Source organism: Merops nubicus, unplaced genomic scaffold (genome assembly GCF_000691845.1).
Source record: "Merops nubicus isolate BGI_N331 unplaced genomic scaffold, ASM69184v1 scaffold1370, whole genome shotgun sequence".
NCBI classification, from domain to species: domain Eukaryota; kingdom Metazoa; phylum Chordata; class Aves; order Coraciiformes; family Meropidae; genus Merops; species Merops nubicus.
In genome coordinates, this window is record NW_008584619.1 from 28,740 (window position 1) to 47,084 (window position 18,345).

Here is an 18,345-nt window from a genome sequence, read left to right on the forward strand (position 1 = left end):
GGAATGCTTCCTTTTCTTTCAGCATGCGTCTCTGCAGTCTAACATTTCCTGGCAATTAAATGAATTATTCAGTAGCTTACATTTAACATATAGGCATATTGAAGACTCACTGCTTTTTGCATAGGAATCATTGCATTTCTGGCCATGATCTGACTCAGAACCTTATTTTACAAAACCAAATGATGGTAATTTTTACTTTGAAAAAGGTAAGAATTAGCTTTAGAGATTAATCCTTCTCTTTCTATAGATTTCTTCTGAATTTCTAAAGGGATCAGGTTATAATTCATCAGAAAAGAATTGATTTTTTTCTTACTTTACCTTAACAAAAAAAATACTTGAAATTTGTCCTAGAAGCCTTTAAATATTTTTGAAAGTCTAGATGAAAAACTAACAGCTTCCTCTTATTCTCTTTTCCAGTATGCTTTGCACATTGAACCTAAAACCTTTTCCACTGAAAATTCTTTTAAAATGCATACTGATGAAGAAAAATCTGGATTTTTTTTTTTTCCTATAAAGTAGTTACTGCTCTATTCAGGCTATCTTTTTATTAACCACAGTTGTCACAAACAACAGATTTCTTCTTAGCACACACAAAACCTGCAACTCTATTTTGAGTCTAGAGATGGTTTTATGTAATAAGGCTACACTTTCTGATAAATTATAACACCCTGAAGTTAAATTTACCACAACAACACAGAGGATGGAAGGACTCCCCTTGCCATAATCTAAGTTCTAGTATCTTTAAGATATTTATGGAAAAATTACTAGGCCACACATGCATCCATACTGAACAGACAATATATCCATGGATTCAAAAAGACTTAGAAGGATTAATTTTTTAAACACCAAAGAAAAGAACAACCAAATGAGGATAGAATAACTGAAGGAAGGTCCACAAGAGACCCATGAAAAAGAAACTGAGCTAAAACACCAAGTGGCCTTCCAGTCTGTAAATTGCACCAAAAAAAACTTTGTAAGAATTAATACAAAGTGTCCTATCAACATCTAGACTCCAATACAATTTAAGAACAGTACTTGATGATGGATAGGTCACAGAGAATAATGCTCCTTTTCCACAAACAGTGGTTTTAGCCCCAGGGGGACACACTCTAGATAAAAATGAGAGTAGCAGGCACTGTGGTGTGTTAGAATAGTCTCTTTTATTTACTGTTTTCAATACTAGCACTCTCTTTAAGAGGACTGCTGCTATGTAAGAACAGGTAAAACCAGCTTCCTTCCTGATAATAGTTGTAGATTGAACACTGCACAAACAAGGACACGGTTATTTCCTCCTCCAGAGGAAATGCAGCATGCTAAAATATGTGAAATCCTGCTAAAGGACAAGCTATCCATTAGATCATAGTAGTAAACCAAAAAAGCCAAATGGATGAAAGATGACAAACCTGGAAACACGGATTCCATCCCCAACTGAAATTGACAAAAATTCACTAACTGGTACACTCAGTATTTTACCTACATTCATTCAGTATACGGTTCCTCCCGCTACCAAACAGTGTCCTGTTTTTATCAGGAGACCTTACTTCACAAAAATTATTTCTTTAACTATTGGGAAAGGAGGGAATTACTCATCTGTTACTCACCAGGGCAATAACTTTCTTTCCTACTTTTTATAGCTTTCCTGAACATAAGACTGAGTTACAATCTTTGATAATATTTTACAGTCTGTCTGAGAGGCACTTTAAAGATCCAGGCACTGAAGTCACCTGTTAAGAAGCAGCTTGTAGAACACTTGACTACAAAAACAAAAGCCTAATGTAGAATTTAAAAGAATAACTTAACAGTTTAATACTGTCAGCTTCATTTGAAAAATATTACTTTTAGACTTTCTACCACTTCTATTGTAATATTTGTGGAAATTATTTATTTAAAATAGGATACACTGGAAGCCTGCAGATATAAGTACTGAGGACATCCAATGTCTGGTATTTATATGGCAACCCTTATAAATGGGAGGGGACAATACATACATAAAGAGACTGCACTAAAAATTATGGACAAAAAGATCATTCCACATGATTTATTCTGCTGTTAAGAGGATCAATAAATGATGCACAAACAGGAAAGGAAATCTCTTTATCAACAATTCAGACTTGGAATTTTAAAGAGAGTGCAAGTAATGAATTTCAAATAGTTCTTTTATAAGGACACGCCTGAGCATGCCTGAGTAGATAAGGCTTATTGCTACATGTCTGAGTGAGATTCTCAACCCTTCAACAGTATTTCTTTTGGAAAGAAAAAGTATTATAAACCACCAATAGCAAAACCCACAAACATCTAAATTCTCTATTTGGATCATAATCTATTATTCAACTTGGAAATATCCATCTACAAAGACAAGGAACACTTACATACCACAAACATGCAGTTTATTGGCATCTTTGGAGAAGAGCTACTCCTTGTCCACCAAACTGATTACATTACATTACTGATGAAATTATTTAATGCACAAAATTTGGCATTGGCCACAGCTACTATACCTGCTGTCTCTCTCCGGGATTTCTTTAATAGCAATTCTGACTTGATTGCTCAAATCTCGTCCAGCATATACAATGCCATAAGTTCCTTTCCCCAGAATGACTCGCTCGCCATTTTCATCATATTCATAATCATACTGCAACGAAAACAACAACATGAAATGAAACAGAGGGATAAGATTTACCCCATCTGACCCTGTGCTCGTAATTAAGTCATCTAGGATGCTAGCTGCTTTCTGCAGACCATGGAGAAGGAAAGAAAAAAACTTCAAGACAACAATTTGGACTCTGTACAGATGTGCCTATATTTCTCCACTGACTCCACTTGTGCTCAGAAGCACTGCCTTCTAAGGTGGCCATTTGAGGGAAGTGTATAAAGCTAAGGTAGCCTTTACCCAGCCTGTCTACTCACCAGCCCCTGCAATTCTGCTGGCAGATGCTGTAAAAACCAGAGCAGACTACAGAGGGCACTCCGGGCCAACCTGAGAACTTCGGCTCCCGCACAGGCACCGAAAGCAAGGAGGGATACACTTCTTTTGCTCCAGATGTTCTCCTACCTGACCACATCTTCCAAAAACAGCACAACCTCAGTTCTGCCAGTTTCAGGCCGGCCAGCAGAGCGTGCCGATGAAGGTTAGTCAGCATGGCAATGTATTAAGCGTGGTTTCAGCTGAATTTGCATTTCAAAGAGTTTAAGGCCAGTCCAGAAAAGGTCATTAGGTAGAGAATCTGATCTGTCATCTTGTGCAACACAGACACATAATTTCATACAAAGCCAGCAGCTTATGCCTACATAAGTATTTCCTATTTTCCTCCAAATAAAGACTGCTATCTTTTTAATAAAAGAGACAATCCACTATGCCTTTTAGGACTTTGTTTCAACAACTCATTCTCATGAAGTCTTGCCTCTTAATTCAAATTTCTTTGGTGTCACTATTTCACTACATTTTTCTCCAACAGATTAAAACCATTAGCACATCATAATTTTCCCTGTAAAAATACTTCCCTGCTGTAATGAAGTCACTGACTGCTTTTCTTCTTGCTAAAATAAACAAATTAGGCACTCTAAGGTTCTCATTATGGGGTGTTTTTCTATCCCACAAGTCACTCTAGTGGTTTCTCTCTGTCTTACCTCTGATTCCAGATGTAATATCAAATGCCAACATCAGAACTGAGACAGAGGAATGACTGTGTTCATTATGCAGCACTCTCTCAGTTAGTTCTGGATGTCTGTAGAGCTTCAAGACATCAGATTTTCCTGTGATAGTGTTTAGATACTCAACCCTGTTCCTCACCACCTAAAATAAAGCCTAAATACCCTAAGTACTGCATTGCACCACTGGCCCTGTAAAGCGCCCTGTACTCAATTCTCAACTACATCTATGTTCAGATAGAAACCCAAGGTGATAATACAGCCTGCAATGGTGTACCCAGGCAAACTACAACTTGGCTAGCACGGGTGGAAGCAGAAGTAGAACCATCCCAAGCTTCAGTGTGAGTTAGTGGGCTAAGGGTATAAGCAGATTCCCAGCAGCAGCAGCACCACCATCTGATTCGAGCTTGCTGTTCATCGCCGTGCTTGCCCGCAGATGGTAACAACCAAGGACAAGCCTTCCCCTACTACAATTATATCCTTCTTGTGCAGACAGCCTGCCAATAATGCAAGTGCTCGTGATTCCAGTGATGCATGAAACAAACGACAAAGTGTTTAAAATTTAAACACATGCTAATGCTGCCTGACTACATTTTCAAATAACTGTTAAAAGAGTCACTCTGTAACAAACACAACTGGAGAATTCCAGAGTGGAGTACGTTTCCCAAGCAACTATGTTAACTGAGATACGAGAGACTTAGCTATACTGGTTACACAACCTCCATAAGGACCTCTAAAATGAATCATTAATTCATAAACAGTAGAGGATAAAATTTTGTAAACAGTAACCTGCCTAACTTCTTCCAGAGAAGAGATTAGTAATTTATTCCCTTCAGTGAAATGCTACAATAAAGTCCAAAATTCTTGGTATGCTTGGGGGAGTGGGAGGAAGTTCAAAATACCTCTAGAGAGTCTCCATCACATTCTCCTTCCTCTGTAGCCTTCCCTATTTCTTCAGTGATACCGTTCACCATGTCAAAAAACCTGTCAAAAGGGGGAAAAAAAAGGGAAAGGAAAAACACACGCTTGAGACAGTACGGGGGGAAAAAAAGAACACTCTTCTCTAATAAATAAACCAAAGAGGATTTAAGTATAGCAAGTACAACCTCAGTGCAGAAGTTGGCTTGTCAGCAAAAAGAACAAAAATATTTTTGTTTACCTAGAGAATTAAGTAAAAATCTTCAGTCTTACTACTTCTTTTACAAACTCTTTTTATATATGCAGGACACTTGTAATGTCAGAAATTATTAATTGAGTTCGTATTTCAAAAATCTATATATCAGGTGAAGTTCTCATCCTATATCACCATTTATGTCAAATGAAAGCACTGAAGCATCATGAGAAGTGTCTGTAAGTCTTGCCTACATTTGGAGTAGTTCTTGTAGTGGAGGAAGGTTAGTTTCAACTTTTTGCTTGAATGAAAAGGGGGTCTACTTTACAAATTCACATCAAAAATATATTTTTTAAAGAATGCAGCTACAAATACCATGTCATGCCAAGGTATTGCTTACTCGTCTTCTTAGAAGTGCTTAGATACTAACAGGAATGAACATGGTAAAAGAACCAGTATGAACTAGAATGGATTGGAGAGTAAGCTAAGGATTGGGCTAGAGAGGTGGCCACAGGCATTAATATGGAGTACTGAAGTGATTTTTGGTAAAGGTGCAGCCTTTATTTAGGAAAAAAAAAAAGACATGAAGTTTCCTCTGGAAATGCCTTCTGCATCAATTCAAGACCACAGCCCTCAAACTTATGGAGCAGAAACAGTTTAGAGAAACTGAAATACCTCCTATTTCGTGCAACAAGTCTTTGCCAAGTTTTCTGTAGGAATACCGGTACAATCTTATTTTCATAAACATGATGCTAATGTAAAGGAAATCAACCTTGCTTCTTCATAAATGTAAATAAAATTTTAGTTACAGTAGGAAGGAAATCTTGACCAGACCTTGTTGTTACCCAAATGTTCCTACTTCAAAAAGTCCATTTTAAGTTCAGGTTGCTTTGTTGGAGTTGGGGCAACAAACACTTGCAATAAGTCTTCATGTGATAAGTATTAGAAAAATAATATCATAAAGTTTGTAATTTTATTTGTTTCTACTGCTTGTCTAAGCTTGCACTTCCACCCTTCAAACTTCATATGTCTCCAGGGTACTGTGGCACTAAGCTTTTGCATGAAAGATCCTGATCACTGGGGAAGCTCAGATGAACTTTCACCATAGTTCTTAAACAGTTCCTGTTGTGCATGCAAATACCACCTAACCCATCCCAGGCTATGTTTTTTTCTGAAATAAAGTGACACACCTCCTGCAATGAAGTTCTGTGCAGAAATAGATTTGAAAGTCATCCGAGTTGTGCAACACATATAGGAAACAGCATCGTTCTTCAAACTTCGAAATGCTGAAAGAAGAGCCAAGCAGAACATGTTATAAGGAAAGATGCACCTGGGTTTCTACCACCTATGTCAAACCACATGCATCAACCCATTCAATAAGGGAAAGCACCAGACAAAACTAAGCAGACATATTTTTTCCTTATTGGAAAATTATACTCTTGTATCCTCCAAAGTTCATGTTTCTCTCCTTGCTATCATTCAGCTTGCCCAAGAAAGAATAGGAGCAAAATAGTTAATAGGATTAGTTCCATTGATTTGAGTCATTTTTGTCTTCAGTGCATTTAGCTGAGGCCCTTAATTTCCACTTCTGCACCCAAGATGAAACATTCTTTCAGGATCACATTAAAAAGCTGGACCTTTGAACTCAAATCATGCCTTCTTCCTGCTTTACAAATCAGTTCTATCTCAACCTCTAACACAAGAATTTCTGATCAGTTTTTTTGTGAAATGGTACATTGACAGTATGTTAGAAAATTTTAACATTAAATATGCATTAAAGAAAATGAGGTGAATGACTTCACCACCCTTTCCCACACAACTTTCTTCAGTTTTGGTTTTCTCTGCAATAACACAAGAACAAAGATAACAAAGAAGTACTCATGCCATTTTCTTGTGGACACATAGATGTCTCTGCAGAAGAGGTACAAACCCTGGTGTAGTTGTCAGTTTTCTACCCCGAGTAGGCTGCAGCTCTTGCAAAGGTACCAATTCAACAGAACTGTTTTGTATGATGTCATTACTGTGCACCTTACAGAAAACACTAAACATTATATGAAACAGCTCTTGCTGTAACTTTGTCTCATGTTGAGTGCCAGGTGTCAAGCTGATGTAGTGTAACCAATTGTTACTATATTAGAGAAGGGAAAAAAACCATCTGGCTAGAGCTGTTACAAGACAATATAATGCTTGGTTGAGAAACCAGGACAAATTAGGTCTCTTTAACATTCTTAAGGTGCTGGACAAAATCCACAGTCCTAGTGAAATCAATCTCTTTTATCTGGATCAAGACAGCCATCATGGTTTTAATTATCTTATAGCACAATAAAGTAGAATAGTATTCTATGTTGTGCCAACAGATTGATGATTTGATTAACATAATTTTTTAAGTATGAGAAAATTACTGTAATTTTCAGCCTTTAATAGGTATCTAAGGTTGTCTGATCCTTGCTTCCTTTTATGATTCCTCTCTCGTAGAGCTCTGTAACTTTTCATAAACAAATTACTCTTTAGACAAGCTGAGGGGCCTGCCTTTCAGAAAGGTACTTAGGAGAAGAGTGAGCTTCATTGTAAGCATATTTGTCTTTGGGTGTGGTAACTCCTTTTTATGTTAGGAAAAAATCATAAGTGCTAAGTAAAGTACATATCTGGGAAGATAAGTCACTGTCTCTAGTTTATAAACTAACTTTTAATTCACATTTTTCAAGCATATGGGTAAACTCTCCAGATATGGAGTAGTTAATATTACCGGAATTACTCATTCACTTCAAGTTTCATTACTGAATAAACTGTCAGTTCAAGTCTGACGTGCACAGAAGCCACTAACACAGCAGTGAATAAAATGGTAGGAATGTGGGGAGTACACAGAGGGCAGGCAAATTCATAAACATTTAAGGCCTATAAGTGAGCATGTGCACTGTTTATATGTTACTTTCCTCTCTGGAAATAAAAAGTTGTTAAGTGAAAAAAAAAAAGGAAGACTAAAAAATACCAAGTTATAAAAAAAGACAGGATAATTTCCTCAGGAAATGCCTCATTCTGACAGTTCCCAAGCACACGTAATACCTGCTGACTTTGACAGCAGAATTGAGGCTGAACTTGTGAAACTCCCAAGACAAATGGAAGCCTAATGTACCATGGCCTTGTGCCCAGCTTGTGTGCATCTAGAACCCCCTTAGTCATGAGAAATAACTGCAAATGCTGTAACTTCTGCTTACTAACACTTCCAGATGAAGCAGCAGATAAAGCTGTTGAGCATTGGCAGCAACCACAGAAAAGCAGCTCCACGGAATTTTTGTCTGTTTTTTAGAAGCACAGCAGTACAGACACCTCCCACTGTCATAATGAAGTACTCTGATGAGATTCCAAGCTTCAAGAACTTGGGATGGAAGAAAAACATCCTTGTTGTCAATCCTTACGCTACGAAGAACACCGAATGCTGACCTGAATCCAGCTTTTTCACTGTTTCTAACACTACATCCATCAGCATGACCTCTGAGGCACTCTCCCATGGAAACAACACAAGTACCAATTATTTCACAATACAGTGCTTGTCCCAAACACTGAGAAAAAGCCAACTTGTAGATCAGGAACTACAGCCTGCTACTTTATTGTTTTAAAATTGTTAAAATAAAGGTTGTATCTTCTTGCTTATGTGATGTCAGCTCTGAGGAACACTAGGGACTTCTCCAGATAACTTAAGATGTAAAACACCTTGGGGTAGCAGTCACATTCCAAAAGCTGCAATGTTGCCTTTAAGATTAACAGTACTTTTTTTTTCCCAATTCAATAATAAACTTTTTTGTTTAAGATTTCAAGAAGGCATATAACAAAGGCAGAGTTATTTACATCAGCACACAAACCACTACTCAGTGAGTTTGTTAAGCTAAACAAAATTACTATGACTCTCTACAGAGTGTTTTAGCACTGTGCTGCTCTCAGAGCTCTACATACTTCGCAGTTTTTGAGAGCTGAACTCTATTACTCATGAAATAAGGTGCTGATTACATCAGCTGACATACAGCACACAGAAGTGACCCCCCAGTCACCTCCTTGAAGTATTTACCAAAACCATTAGCCATTTCAATGCTAGAGGTCTCTTCAGACCTGCTGTCTCATTAAGTAATGCAGTAAATATTTCTGGAGACCTCTGCTGAAAAAGCCTCAAAGATCATGTACTAAGACCTGCCTTGTATGTTAAGGCTGCACTTCTAAAGCTGGCTCTTACTAGTCTAGAAAGGCTGAGAATCTTCCCAAAGCTTGCAACTCCCCCTTACTAGACCACGATAAGTCTAGAAGCCTCAAAGGAGCCAAAATTAGTCTTGATATAAAAATAGATTAGAAGCAGGTCTGGTTCAAGGCTGTCCCACTCCAAAGAATAACTGCTTTCATAAAACTCAGAAAAGAACCTGAAAAACACTGAAAAATTAAGTTCTCATAAACTTGCATATATTTGGAAAAAGAAAAAAGAAGAAAAGGCTTATTTAGTTTTATACTTAAAGATAAAGATTTCTTCCTGCAGCTCCTTGTGGAAACAGCCAGAGAGTTTTCTAAGAATTCACAGTGAGTCTTGGCTCACTGTAACATCTTCCATGCTGTTTTGTACTTATGTCCAGATGAACAGATTGGAAGTTGAATTGACAATTGACAGTTTTGATAACAAATACAGGAGAATACACCACAAACAGTACTGACCACAGCATGGTTTAATAAGGGGGAGGGGAAGGCAAAAAAAGAGACCATAAATACTTTTTTTTTTTTTTTTTTTGGAAGCACACAAAAAACATACTGTAACCAAAACCCAGTGCAGACAGAACTAAGCATACCATTGCAATTTTTGCCTAAAATAAGCTGAATCCCACAGGACTGAATTTCTGTGCCTATTGATAGTCTGAGGTTTTTTTAAGTTACTTTGTGGAAGAAAAAAGAATCATCCATCTGAGCAAAAAAGTCCTGCAGACATAGCAACAGCTTTGTGTGTATGGAACAGTTATTTTTAGAACAGAGCAATGACTACTAAAAAAAAAGTAAGATTTCTGGACTTTTTTTAATTACATTGAAAGCAAACACCAAAGTGGAAAGTTGCAGGACGCCAAAGTATAGAGAAATCCTAGAGAAAAAAAAAAAAAAAAAAAAGAAACCAAAACAACCTAAGATGAAGAATTGATCCAAAGAGGTCACAGCAGTGGCAGAACACCATTTTCTTACTATCAGAAGGCATAAATTGCCAACAGGATGCACACTATATTCAATCTGGGCTAGCAAAGGAGACTCACTAGCTCGGATCAGCTGATAACATGGCACACAATCCAGTAGAGTTCTCCCTAGAAGAAATCTCCCTAGTAGAGAGAAAACATTTTACTGAAATCAAGCAAATAAATGGCAGAGTTCCCTCCTTTGTCATTATCTCACAGGCCATGTGCCAAAGAGGGAAGCGTGCTGAAGAAAGGTGGCCTTGAACATCCAACATCTTCTCTACTAATTCAGTCAAGCCAGTCTTGCACATGTCATTCCTGATCCTGTGATTTATTAATCCATGTTAACCTACTCCACATGAATCTTTGTGAGGTTAGGGGTTTTATCTCTTCTTCCTCTTCTTCTTCCATTGACTCCCTTTTTCTGTTCTCTCAAACAACCTTCAAGTTTTCACTTTGTGGTTTAACTACCAGTCCATGCTGACAGACAGTTTTGCTGCCATGTCCATAAACAGACACAGAAACAACAAAAAAAAACCCACACACACAAACCACCCCAAATGTACACACTCACACCAAAACCCAACAACAGGTAGGCAATTTGGATGTTGCAAGACACCCAGATCTTGTCAGTTCCTCATACTCTGCTGTTCTGAATTCACACATCACTTCCTGGCTTACATATTCTGTGCACCAGGCAGCTCCTGGGTGTGACAGAACTCAGAAAAAAATGACATGAAACACCAAGAGTTATTTTAATTCAATCTTAATTAGCCTCAGTTAAATGACTGACAACTTTTAGAAAATATTATTTCTTTAATTCAGCAGGCTACATTTGCTGATTTTTACATAATTAATTCTGCACGTGGTCATTTCTGAACCTGGATTAAGACTCTTGGGGCTTCACTTAGAGCAGGGAACCTGTGAAATACCTGCAATACTCTGTTCCAGTTCTGCATCTGTTACCCCACCAAGGTTCACAGCAGCAGCTTCATACAATACCCATTCGATTACTCTTCTCATTTCAAAACATGAAAGGGAAACAACTTACCTTACTCCTCTGATAGAAGCAGCACTGAAATTCCACTCATGGATACCTTTCTGTAACATGCAGAAGAAAACTAAATAAATAAAGCATTCCTTTTTATGAGTGAAGCAACAGTAGGCATATCTTCTAGATTGAAAGTCAGGCGATGGGAAAAGAAACACAAATTATAATAGCCTGTTACCTTTTAACACTTATTTTCCAGGGCATTTTTCTTTCACCCAAAACCAAAGCAACAGAAGTTCTAGACAGAAATTTTGCGCTGTTTCATTACTGTTTACTCTGCAAACACAATATATTATTTTAGAAATCATGCAAACCAGCAGATCAGAAGAGCTTCCAGTATAGCCTGGTCTGGATGATGGACCTGGGGTCACATGCAACCCTCTGGAAAGTGGTGGGGGGGAAAATTCCAACTCCAAGAATAATAAGAGGCTTCTCTGTGTGCTCAATGGCCTCATGTGTGGGAAGACACCAGTCAGAGATAGCTACAAGCAGGAGTCTGATGCTGGAGAGCAAAGAGGGAAGGCCTTGATAAGTAGCACCAATTGCTCAGGAAAGGGGCAAATGTGAAGGTCAAGTGTCCAGATAAACAGAAAGGAGACTGTTTCCCTAGGAATCCAGTAAGAGTGTATCAAAACCCCCAAGAGCTCCTAGAGTAATAAACAAGGCTGGAAGAAAGAACCCACCCTATGAAAACACAAAGGGCCAGGCCTCACTTACTTTCAGACCTTTTAAATTTACATTGGTCACATTCAGCAGAACTGAGTTCTGTCTGTAGACATATTGCTCTATGTTCCAATAAAGCTTTACTATAGAAGATACAAAAGGCTTCTGTTTCCCAATGAAAACATTCTCCTTTCAGGAAAAGGTGGAACTATACCACCTCTAAGTCCTGGCAAACTTGTCATCCCACCACAGTGAGCAACATACTTAAAGAACCCCTGCTTTCTAACTTTTCTAGCTGCATTTCATTTGGCACTTTAGTAACCTGAGTACTTAAAAGGCACAGAGACATTGCTTGCTGAGAGGTAATTTATAGCATAAGGGCACGTCATCAAACACAAACATAATTAAATGTATTCCAAAGAAGACATAAAAATGTGTCGCTTAGAAAACGTTTCACAAGTAACGAAATACAAAGAAGTCAGAACAAATACACTAGGATATTTGCACAATGTGCAAAAAATACAAAATTATTCTCCCAGATGTAACAGCTTTCTATAAGGCTTCCTGCATCCATTTACTCCTCCTCTGTAATTCTTTCCTTCCTGCTAAAATCCCATTAAAGGTTGTGATGCTAACAAAATGCCTAACACAACATACCAAAAATACAAGCAAAGTCCTCCTTGAAGCTCAAGCTTCATCCTGTTGTAATTGTCAAGTCCAAAACTCTAGTATCACTTCAACATTAAATTGAGGGAAGAGTTTCTCCAGTGGGGTACATGGACAGAAGAGTAGCCTGATATTAAGAAAAGGTGGGATTGCATCTTGAAGTAGAATCACTAGCTGCTACTAGTATGAAGTGTTTGTAAAACTACTATTCAAGTTGCCTGGCTCTCTTACATCAAGAAATATCACCAACTCAATTCTTCTGATAATGAGGAGGGTGTATCTACACTGTCTTTTACTCCTCCCTCCATCTACAAACTTTGCAACTTTCTATTTTTCCATGCTTGGAAGCTCTCTTTAGAGCTTAGCTGTTGCTACTTCTCCAATTCCCACTAAGGGGAACAATCTAAAATCCAAGTAAGTTAAGATATATGTCCTGACAGGCAGAAATGCTCAAAATGCTTAATAAGAAGTCTAAGTATTGTGGGTCTTACCTGTCATCCCCATGCAACTAATCTCTCAGAGATTCATACATCCTTTATTTACCACACAAAGGTCTCAGGCAATGAAATAATATAAAAGTTATGTCCCTCATGATCTTGCCAAGTTTAGAATACATTGGAGTAAACATATCAGGCACGCTATCCAAATTCAGCATCTGTTCTTTGGTTAGGCAAAAAAAATAAAACCACCAACCACCCAAAACAAAACTCAAAATGGATTAGAAGCCAACGCAAAACAGAGACAGGCTGTTCTATTTCAAACTTGCAAACAGCACTCCTGCATTCCTCTAACACAACACAGAAAGGGCTGCTAAAGTCAGGAAGTCAGGGAACTGCAAGGCAAAGGTAACGGGCATTCTACAAAATATAATGCTACCCGATTTTTATAGGCATTCCTTTATGTTCAATTTGGTACTATTAAAAGCATAGAAGTTAAGATATGCTGCTAAAAAAGCCAAGGAAAAGGAAGAGGCCACATTAGTCATCCTGGTATCGACTGTCATTTGCCTATTTATCACAAAATTGCCAGCTGCAGGCTCCACTGAGTTCCAGTTTGGATTTGAAACAGAAGTTCAGTTTGTGTATGAAAGGAAGTTTATACACTTCCTAACTGACAATTCGTACTCTTAGAGCATTTTGGAAAGTAACAACCACCATTAAATTGTGAGCCAAATGGAACTGAAATCTGAAGCATAAGCTGGTAAAGCTCTAACAGACCTATCCTTCATAGATTGAAATTGGGTAGTCGAAGGCCCTAAAATGCCTCTTTTCAGCCTAGGAAGGATCAAAGAAAGAGTACTCCTCTTCGCCATGGGCTGACAGATAAATACACCCATTACCTTCACAAAATCTCTTATCAAAGACAAATATTATATTCTTCACATTAAACTGAGAAGGGAGCTGGCATCTCCAACTTCGTCTAGTCCCTTTTCTCCCTGTAGGTTTCTTGTTGGATTCTAAGGGTTTTGATAAACTTGCAACAACAGACTATACTCGTACAGTTGAAGGGGCAACTGCCAAATTGCCCATTGCATTCGTCCAGTAGGTATTATGGCTCATGGGCCAAGGATGCATTTCCCAGGCTACTGAACAAGCTCACCACACTAAAGATTCTGGGCAGAGCAGAAGTACTAGGAAGTGCATTTAAAACTGACCTTGTTTAATGCTATTCATTAACTCTAGGGAACCAAAATGGGAAAACACTGATCTGCAGAAAATACAGAGATACGTTCCCCAAATCAGAAAGGTGAGGGAACAGTCTAACATACTATAAAGAAACTTTAAGAATAGAACAACAGAATTACAATAACAGGTGATGCAACAAAGCAAAGGTTAAAAGCTCTGCACAGCCAAGATAGCTATCTACTGAACACCAAGCACGTACAGATCAATAGATTCAAATCCTTCTCACAGTCACAGGATGACTGTGCAGCCAAGTGGCACAGCTATTGGAAAAGATAACTGCTGAAAGTATTAAGAAAAATAGCCCAGTAGCTAAAAGATATATATGAACGCACCATAAAATACCATTTTTGGAATATAAATGCACATGCTCAAGTAAGGTTAACTCAAGTTTGAGCAGAAGAGGACATGGTAATGAGATGTCATATGTGGCAAGTACACTAAGCCCATCTGTTTTCCCTAAAAACCCCTAACACTAAGAGCCATTAAGGATTCTCCTTAAAAATCCTGTAAGGTAAACATCAGAGAGAGAAAAGATAAACATTCTGTTAGCAAAAGAATAAACCAGTATGAAATGACAAATTCTGACTGAAAGCTGAAAGACTTAAAGTAACACTCTTCTGGAGGTGCAGTGGCATTCTGAAACCACTTTCCAGCACAAATGGTCATTTGTGAAATCAACACTAGCATTCAAACGGAGCTTGATTACTTTTGTGTAAAGCATTATATGGCAAGGGTGTCTGCAACAGAGGTGAACAGGACTCAAGGAACTATTCTGAACAGAATAAATTCTGAATACAGGAATGATTTCAGAAAAGGTATTTTACAATAGCAAAGGTTACTCTCTAGCACTGATAAATCATTATTTACAGTGTGGTAAATTTTGGGTTTCTCCAAGAATTGTATAAATCTTTTTTTTTAATTTTATTCTCAGAGGCTGAGCCTACTTGGAAAAACATCAGTCAGAACAAGCCACAAACAAACAAATTCATTGGTCTAGGCAAACGTTTCAGTTTGTGCGCTAAATATACTATTGCAGCCACGCTCCGTTTACATTTTCTCATGAACTCATAACACAAATTCTAAGCAGTACAGCCTCACATATTCTGCATGCAAAAATGTTCCTTCTTTAACAGACTATAAGTAAAAAAGCTGAAGGATGGAGTACCTGAAAAAACTTCACTGTCTTCACTGTCCTATCCAGGCAAACAAAACGCTGCCACGGAAGAATGATCTGTGCTAGTTCTTATGAACTGCACCATCTCCAGCAGTGTGCTTCCAATCTGACTCGGCCTCTGTTCACTCTTCATATACTCCCTCTTGTTTCTGGGCTCCTGTCCTTCTCTGAGGTTCTACAATGTCCTCCTGTCTTCACTCTTACCAAGATTTGACTTCCTAAGCATCCCAGAATGCAATAACCATTCCAGGTTTTCCGCTCCCCCTTGCACCTCCAAATTTTCTAAGCTTCTTCCCAAATACATCTGGTTATCTCACATCTGACATATGGACTTCCCAGCTTTTTCCATATCTAGACCTTCTGAGCATCCATCCATCCATCTAGCTATCCATCCTTCTGCCAAATACTACTCTGGCTTTTGAATGATTCCATTCCTGTTTAAGACACCAGTCTCTTGTACTTTCATATGAGAGGAGTACTTAGCACAGCTGACAAGCAATACTGTAAGTACAAGAAGAAGATACTTCTGTTTGTAATTTTATGCTACATTATTTGCATGATGACAGTATATTGTAAATCACTTATGAAATCTTATGCAACAGACTTGTATATTACATACTAATTTGAATCAACTTAAAAGAAGATGCAACTCATTTTTAACAATGATGGAGACAACATATCCATTGAACAATACGGCAAACTTAAAAGAAAAAATTAAGAATGCCATATGAAATTAAAAAAAGCACGGCAACATGTCCACAGCATCTTCCTGCATTTTACTAAAACACTTTTCTACTTCGCAGAATCCATCATTAGATACAACTGTTTGCATATTTATATACCTTGTGCACCATGCATATTTTTAAATTTTGAAAGAAGTTAGGACTACAGACAACACCATGGTATACCTTGTCATCAGGCAGCACATGCCAGATAGACACAGTCTTCTCTTCAGCTTCACTGTTGATGGAGAGATATGAGGGCTGGTAGATTTTTGTTGGTTCTAATATTAAAACCTTGTAGGAAAAACATTTAACAGTTAGTACAAGATACAAAGTATTTTAAAAGGTATTAAAATTTGTTAAAACTATCTGTAGTCATACCAGTGTAAGGGAAAAGACAGGGAAAACAGAACAAAAGAGACTTCTAGGTACTGGGCTAGTTCAGTATGTTTGTCAGTAAAACTTGAGATTTAAAAAAAAGGCAATCTTAATATAGTTTACATAAGGCTATTGTCAATCGGCAGCACATATTGTAATTTTCCAGATTATTTCTCTGAACGTTACCAGATCTTGAAATCACAATTCACTCTCTTGCAGTGCCATTCATGAACATCCATCTCCCATGTGGACAGGACTCATGGTATCCCTTTACTATCTTTTGGTAGAAGAGCATTTGTGTAATTCAGAAAAAGACAAACTTAGACCTAGACACAAACGCTTTTGTTTTAGACTACTGTGAATTGTAGCCACAGATCAAATGATTTTCTCAAAAGCAACAAGCACCACCCCAAGAGGCTGAGAGCTAAAGATTATAGAAGACTTCCTGGAGTAAGTGAAACAAAACCTAGAACCATCATGTAAAAGAGATGGGATGCAATGGAGCAGTATTTAATCTAATTTAACTACTCAGTAAATGAAACCTGCCACTTTAATAATGTTCTGCTAGAATTACTTCCAGACCTTTAAAGCTTCCAGCACACTTCAGTGGATAAAGTAAAAGTCTGGCTATTTGAAGTAGTGTGGTTTCCCATTGGCACTATTTATTTTAAATTTTGAGTGGTTGAATTCTGATGTCTGAAACACCAAATCTATATTGCCTGTGTTGAAGGTATTCTGACTCTTCAGAATGTAAAGTATTATTATTACTTAAGAAAAAGCTACTCTCTTCCACTACAGCATGCATAGGCAGATTTATAGCCCTCAGCGTTTCGCTGAAAGACATTTATAAAATAGGACTAAACTGAAGATGGTTAACAAACTGATAATCTCTTCACTTTGTTCTCTTTTCCCTTGCCCATAAAAGCTCAAAACAACCACCACCTTGAAAATGTCCAAGATACAGAATTTTTCATTTGAACATTTTCGGAGTTCAAAGAATTGCTTTAGGAAATAATGATTGACTGGGGTAACTTGGTCTACATCTATTTAAAAAACTACATAAACACCTAAGCAGAAAATCTTGGAAAGAATGACAGCTTAGAAACCAATCTAAGCCATGTCACCTATCGAGTCAATGAGCACACAGGTACACTGGAAGAAGTGCAAAGCCAAATTCTGAAAAATACCTAGACATTTAATTCTTGAAATCTCACTAGTCACGATTTACAATGCGTAGCTTGGCATCTTCACACAGCTATGATTTCTAAAATGTGGTTTAGACTATTTCACAAGCTAAGGTATTTAGCCTATAGCAAGTTACCCACACATTGTGTCATTTCGTCCTCTAAAGGCTGAAAAAGTTGATGACACTGATGCTACCACATAAGAGAGTAACCAGCAGCTAAGCTAGTACTGATGGACAGTCAAGTTCTTGAATTCAAGCTCTAAGAACAATTCACTAGCTAGTAAGGAAATATGAGAAAGACTTCTTGTAGAATAAATTATTCGCAAAAACCTGGGAGAAGGGAGAGAAAAAGGTCTTTTGTTTCATTGACTTGTTGAATGGTGTGATTTTTCCTTCTTAACAGGCACAAATTAGAATTTTTGTATTATGAGAAGTCATGATCACTTTATACCCATTCTCCTCAGAGGAGAACCAGATTCCCTGGAGTCTCACATGGCTTCCACTTTATTGCCTTAAGCTGTTGCTGCCAAATACTAGAGTCTTCCTTAAAGTTTATTATCCCATCTACACACGGAAGCCAAAAGAACTGTACAACTCAACCAGTATGCACTTCAAGTACCTGGGAGGCAACAGCAATTGCTACTTAAAATAAAACAGTTGATTTTGCCAATGGTTAGCTAGAAGGAACACCCAAGACATTGTTTCCTGCACATATATAGTTAACATGTACAGGAAACAAAACTTTTTACAGTATACTTTCAGGACATTGTACAACAGCAGGATATCTAATAAAAATATTCAGGAAAACCTTTGTGGAAGAAATCAGAGAAGTATACATATATTTACAGTGCAATGTTGTTGAAATGCAT

The 18,345-nt window shown here is 37.7% G+C and overlaps 1 protein-coding gene across 1 annotated transcript in view; it reads right to left on the minus strand.

Moving 5' to 3' along the window:
• Positions 1-18,345, minus strand: part of MAP3K5 (mitogen-activated protein kinase kinase kinase 5) — a 76,329-nt gene that overhangs the window by 25,648 nt on the left and 32,336 nt on the right. Inside the window, exons 10-14 of the mRNA XM_008944657.1 lie at positions 16,099-16,206; positions 11,003-11,052; positions 5,950-6,045; positions 4,551-4,632; positions 2,499-2,632 (exon numbers count right to left, since the gene is read on the minus strand). Of these exons, the coding sequence (XP_008942905.1) occupies positions 2,499-2,632; positions 4,551-4,632; positions 5,950-6,045; positions 11,003-11,052; positions 16,099-16,206 (470 nt within the window). The remainder of the gene's footprint in view (positions 1-2,498; positions 2,633-4,550; positions 4,633-5,949; positions 6,046-11,002; positions 11,053-16,098; positions 16,207-18,345) is intronic.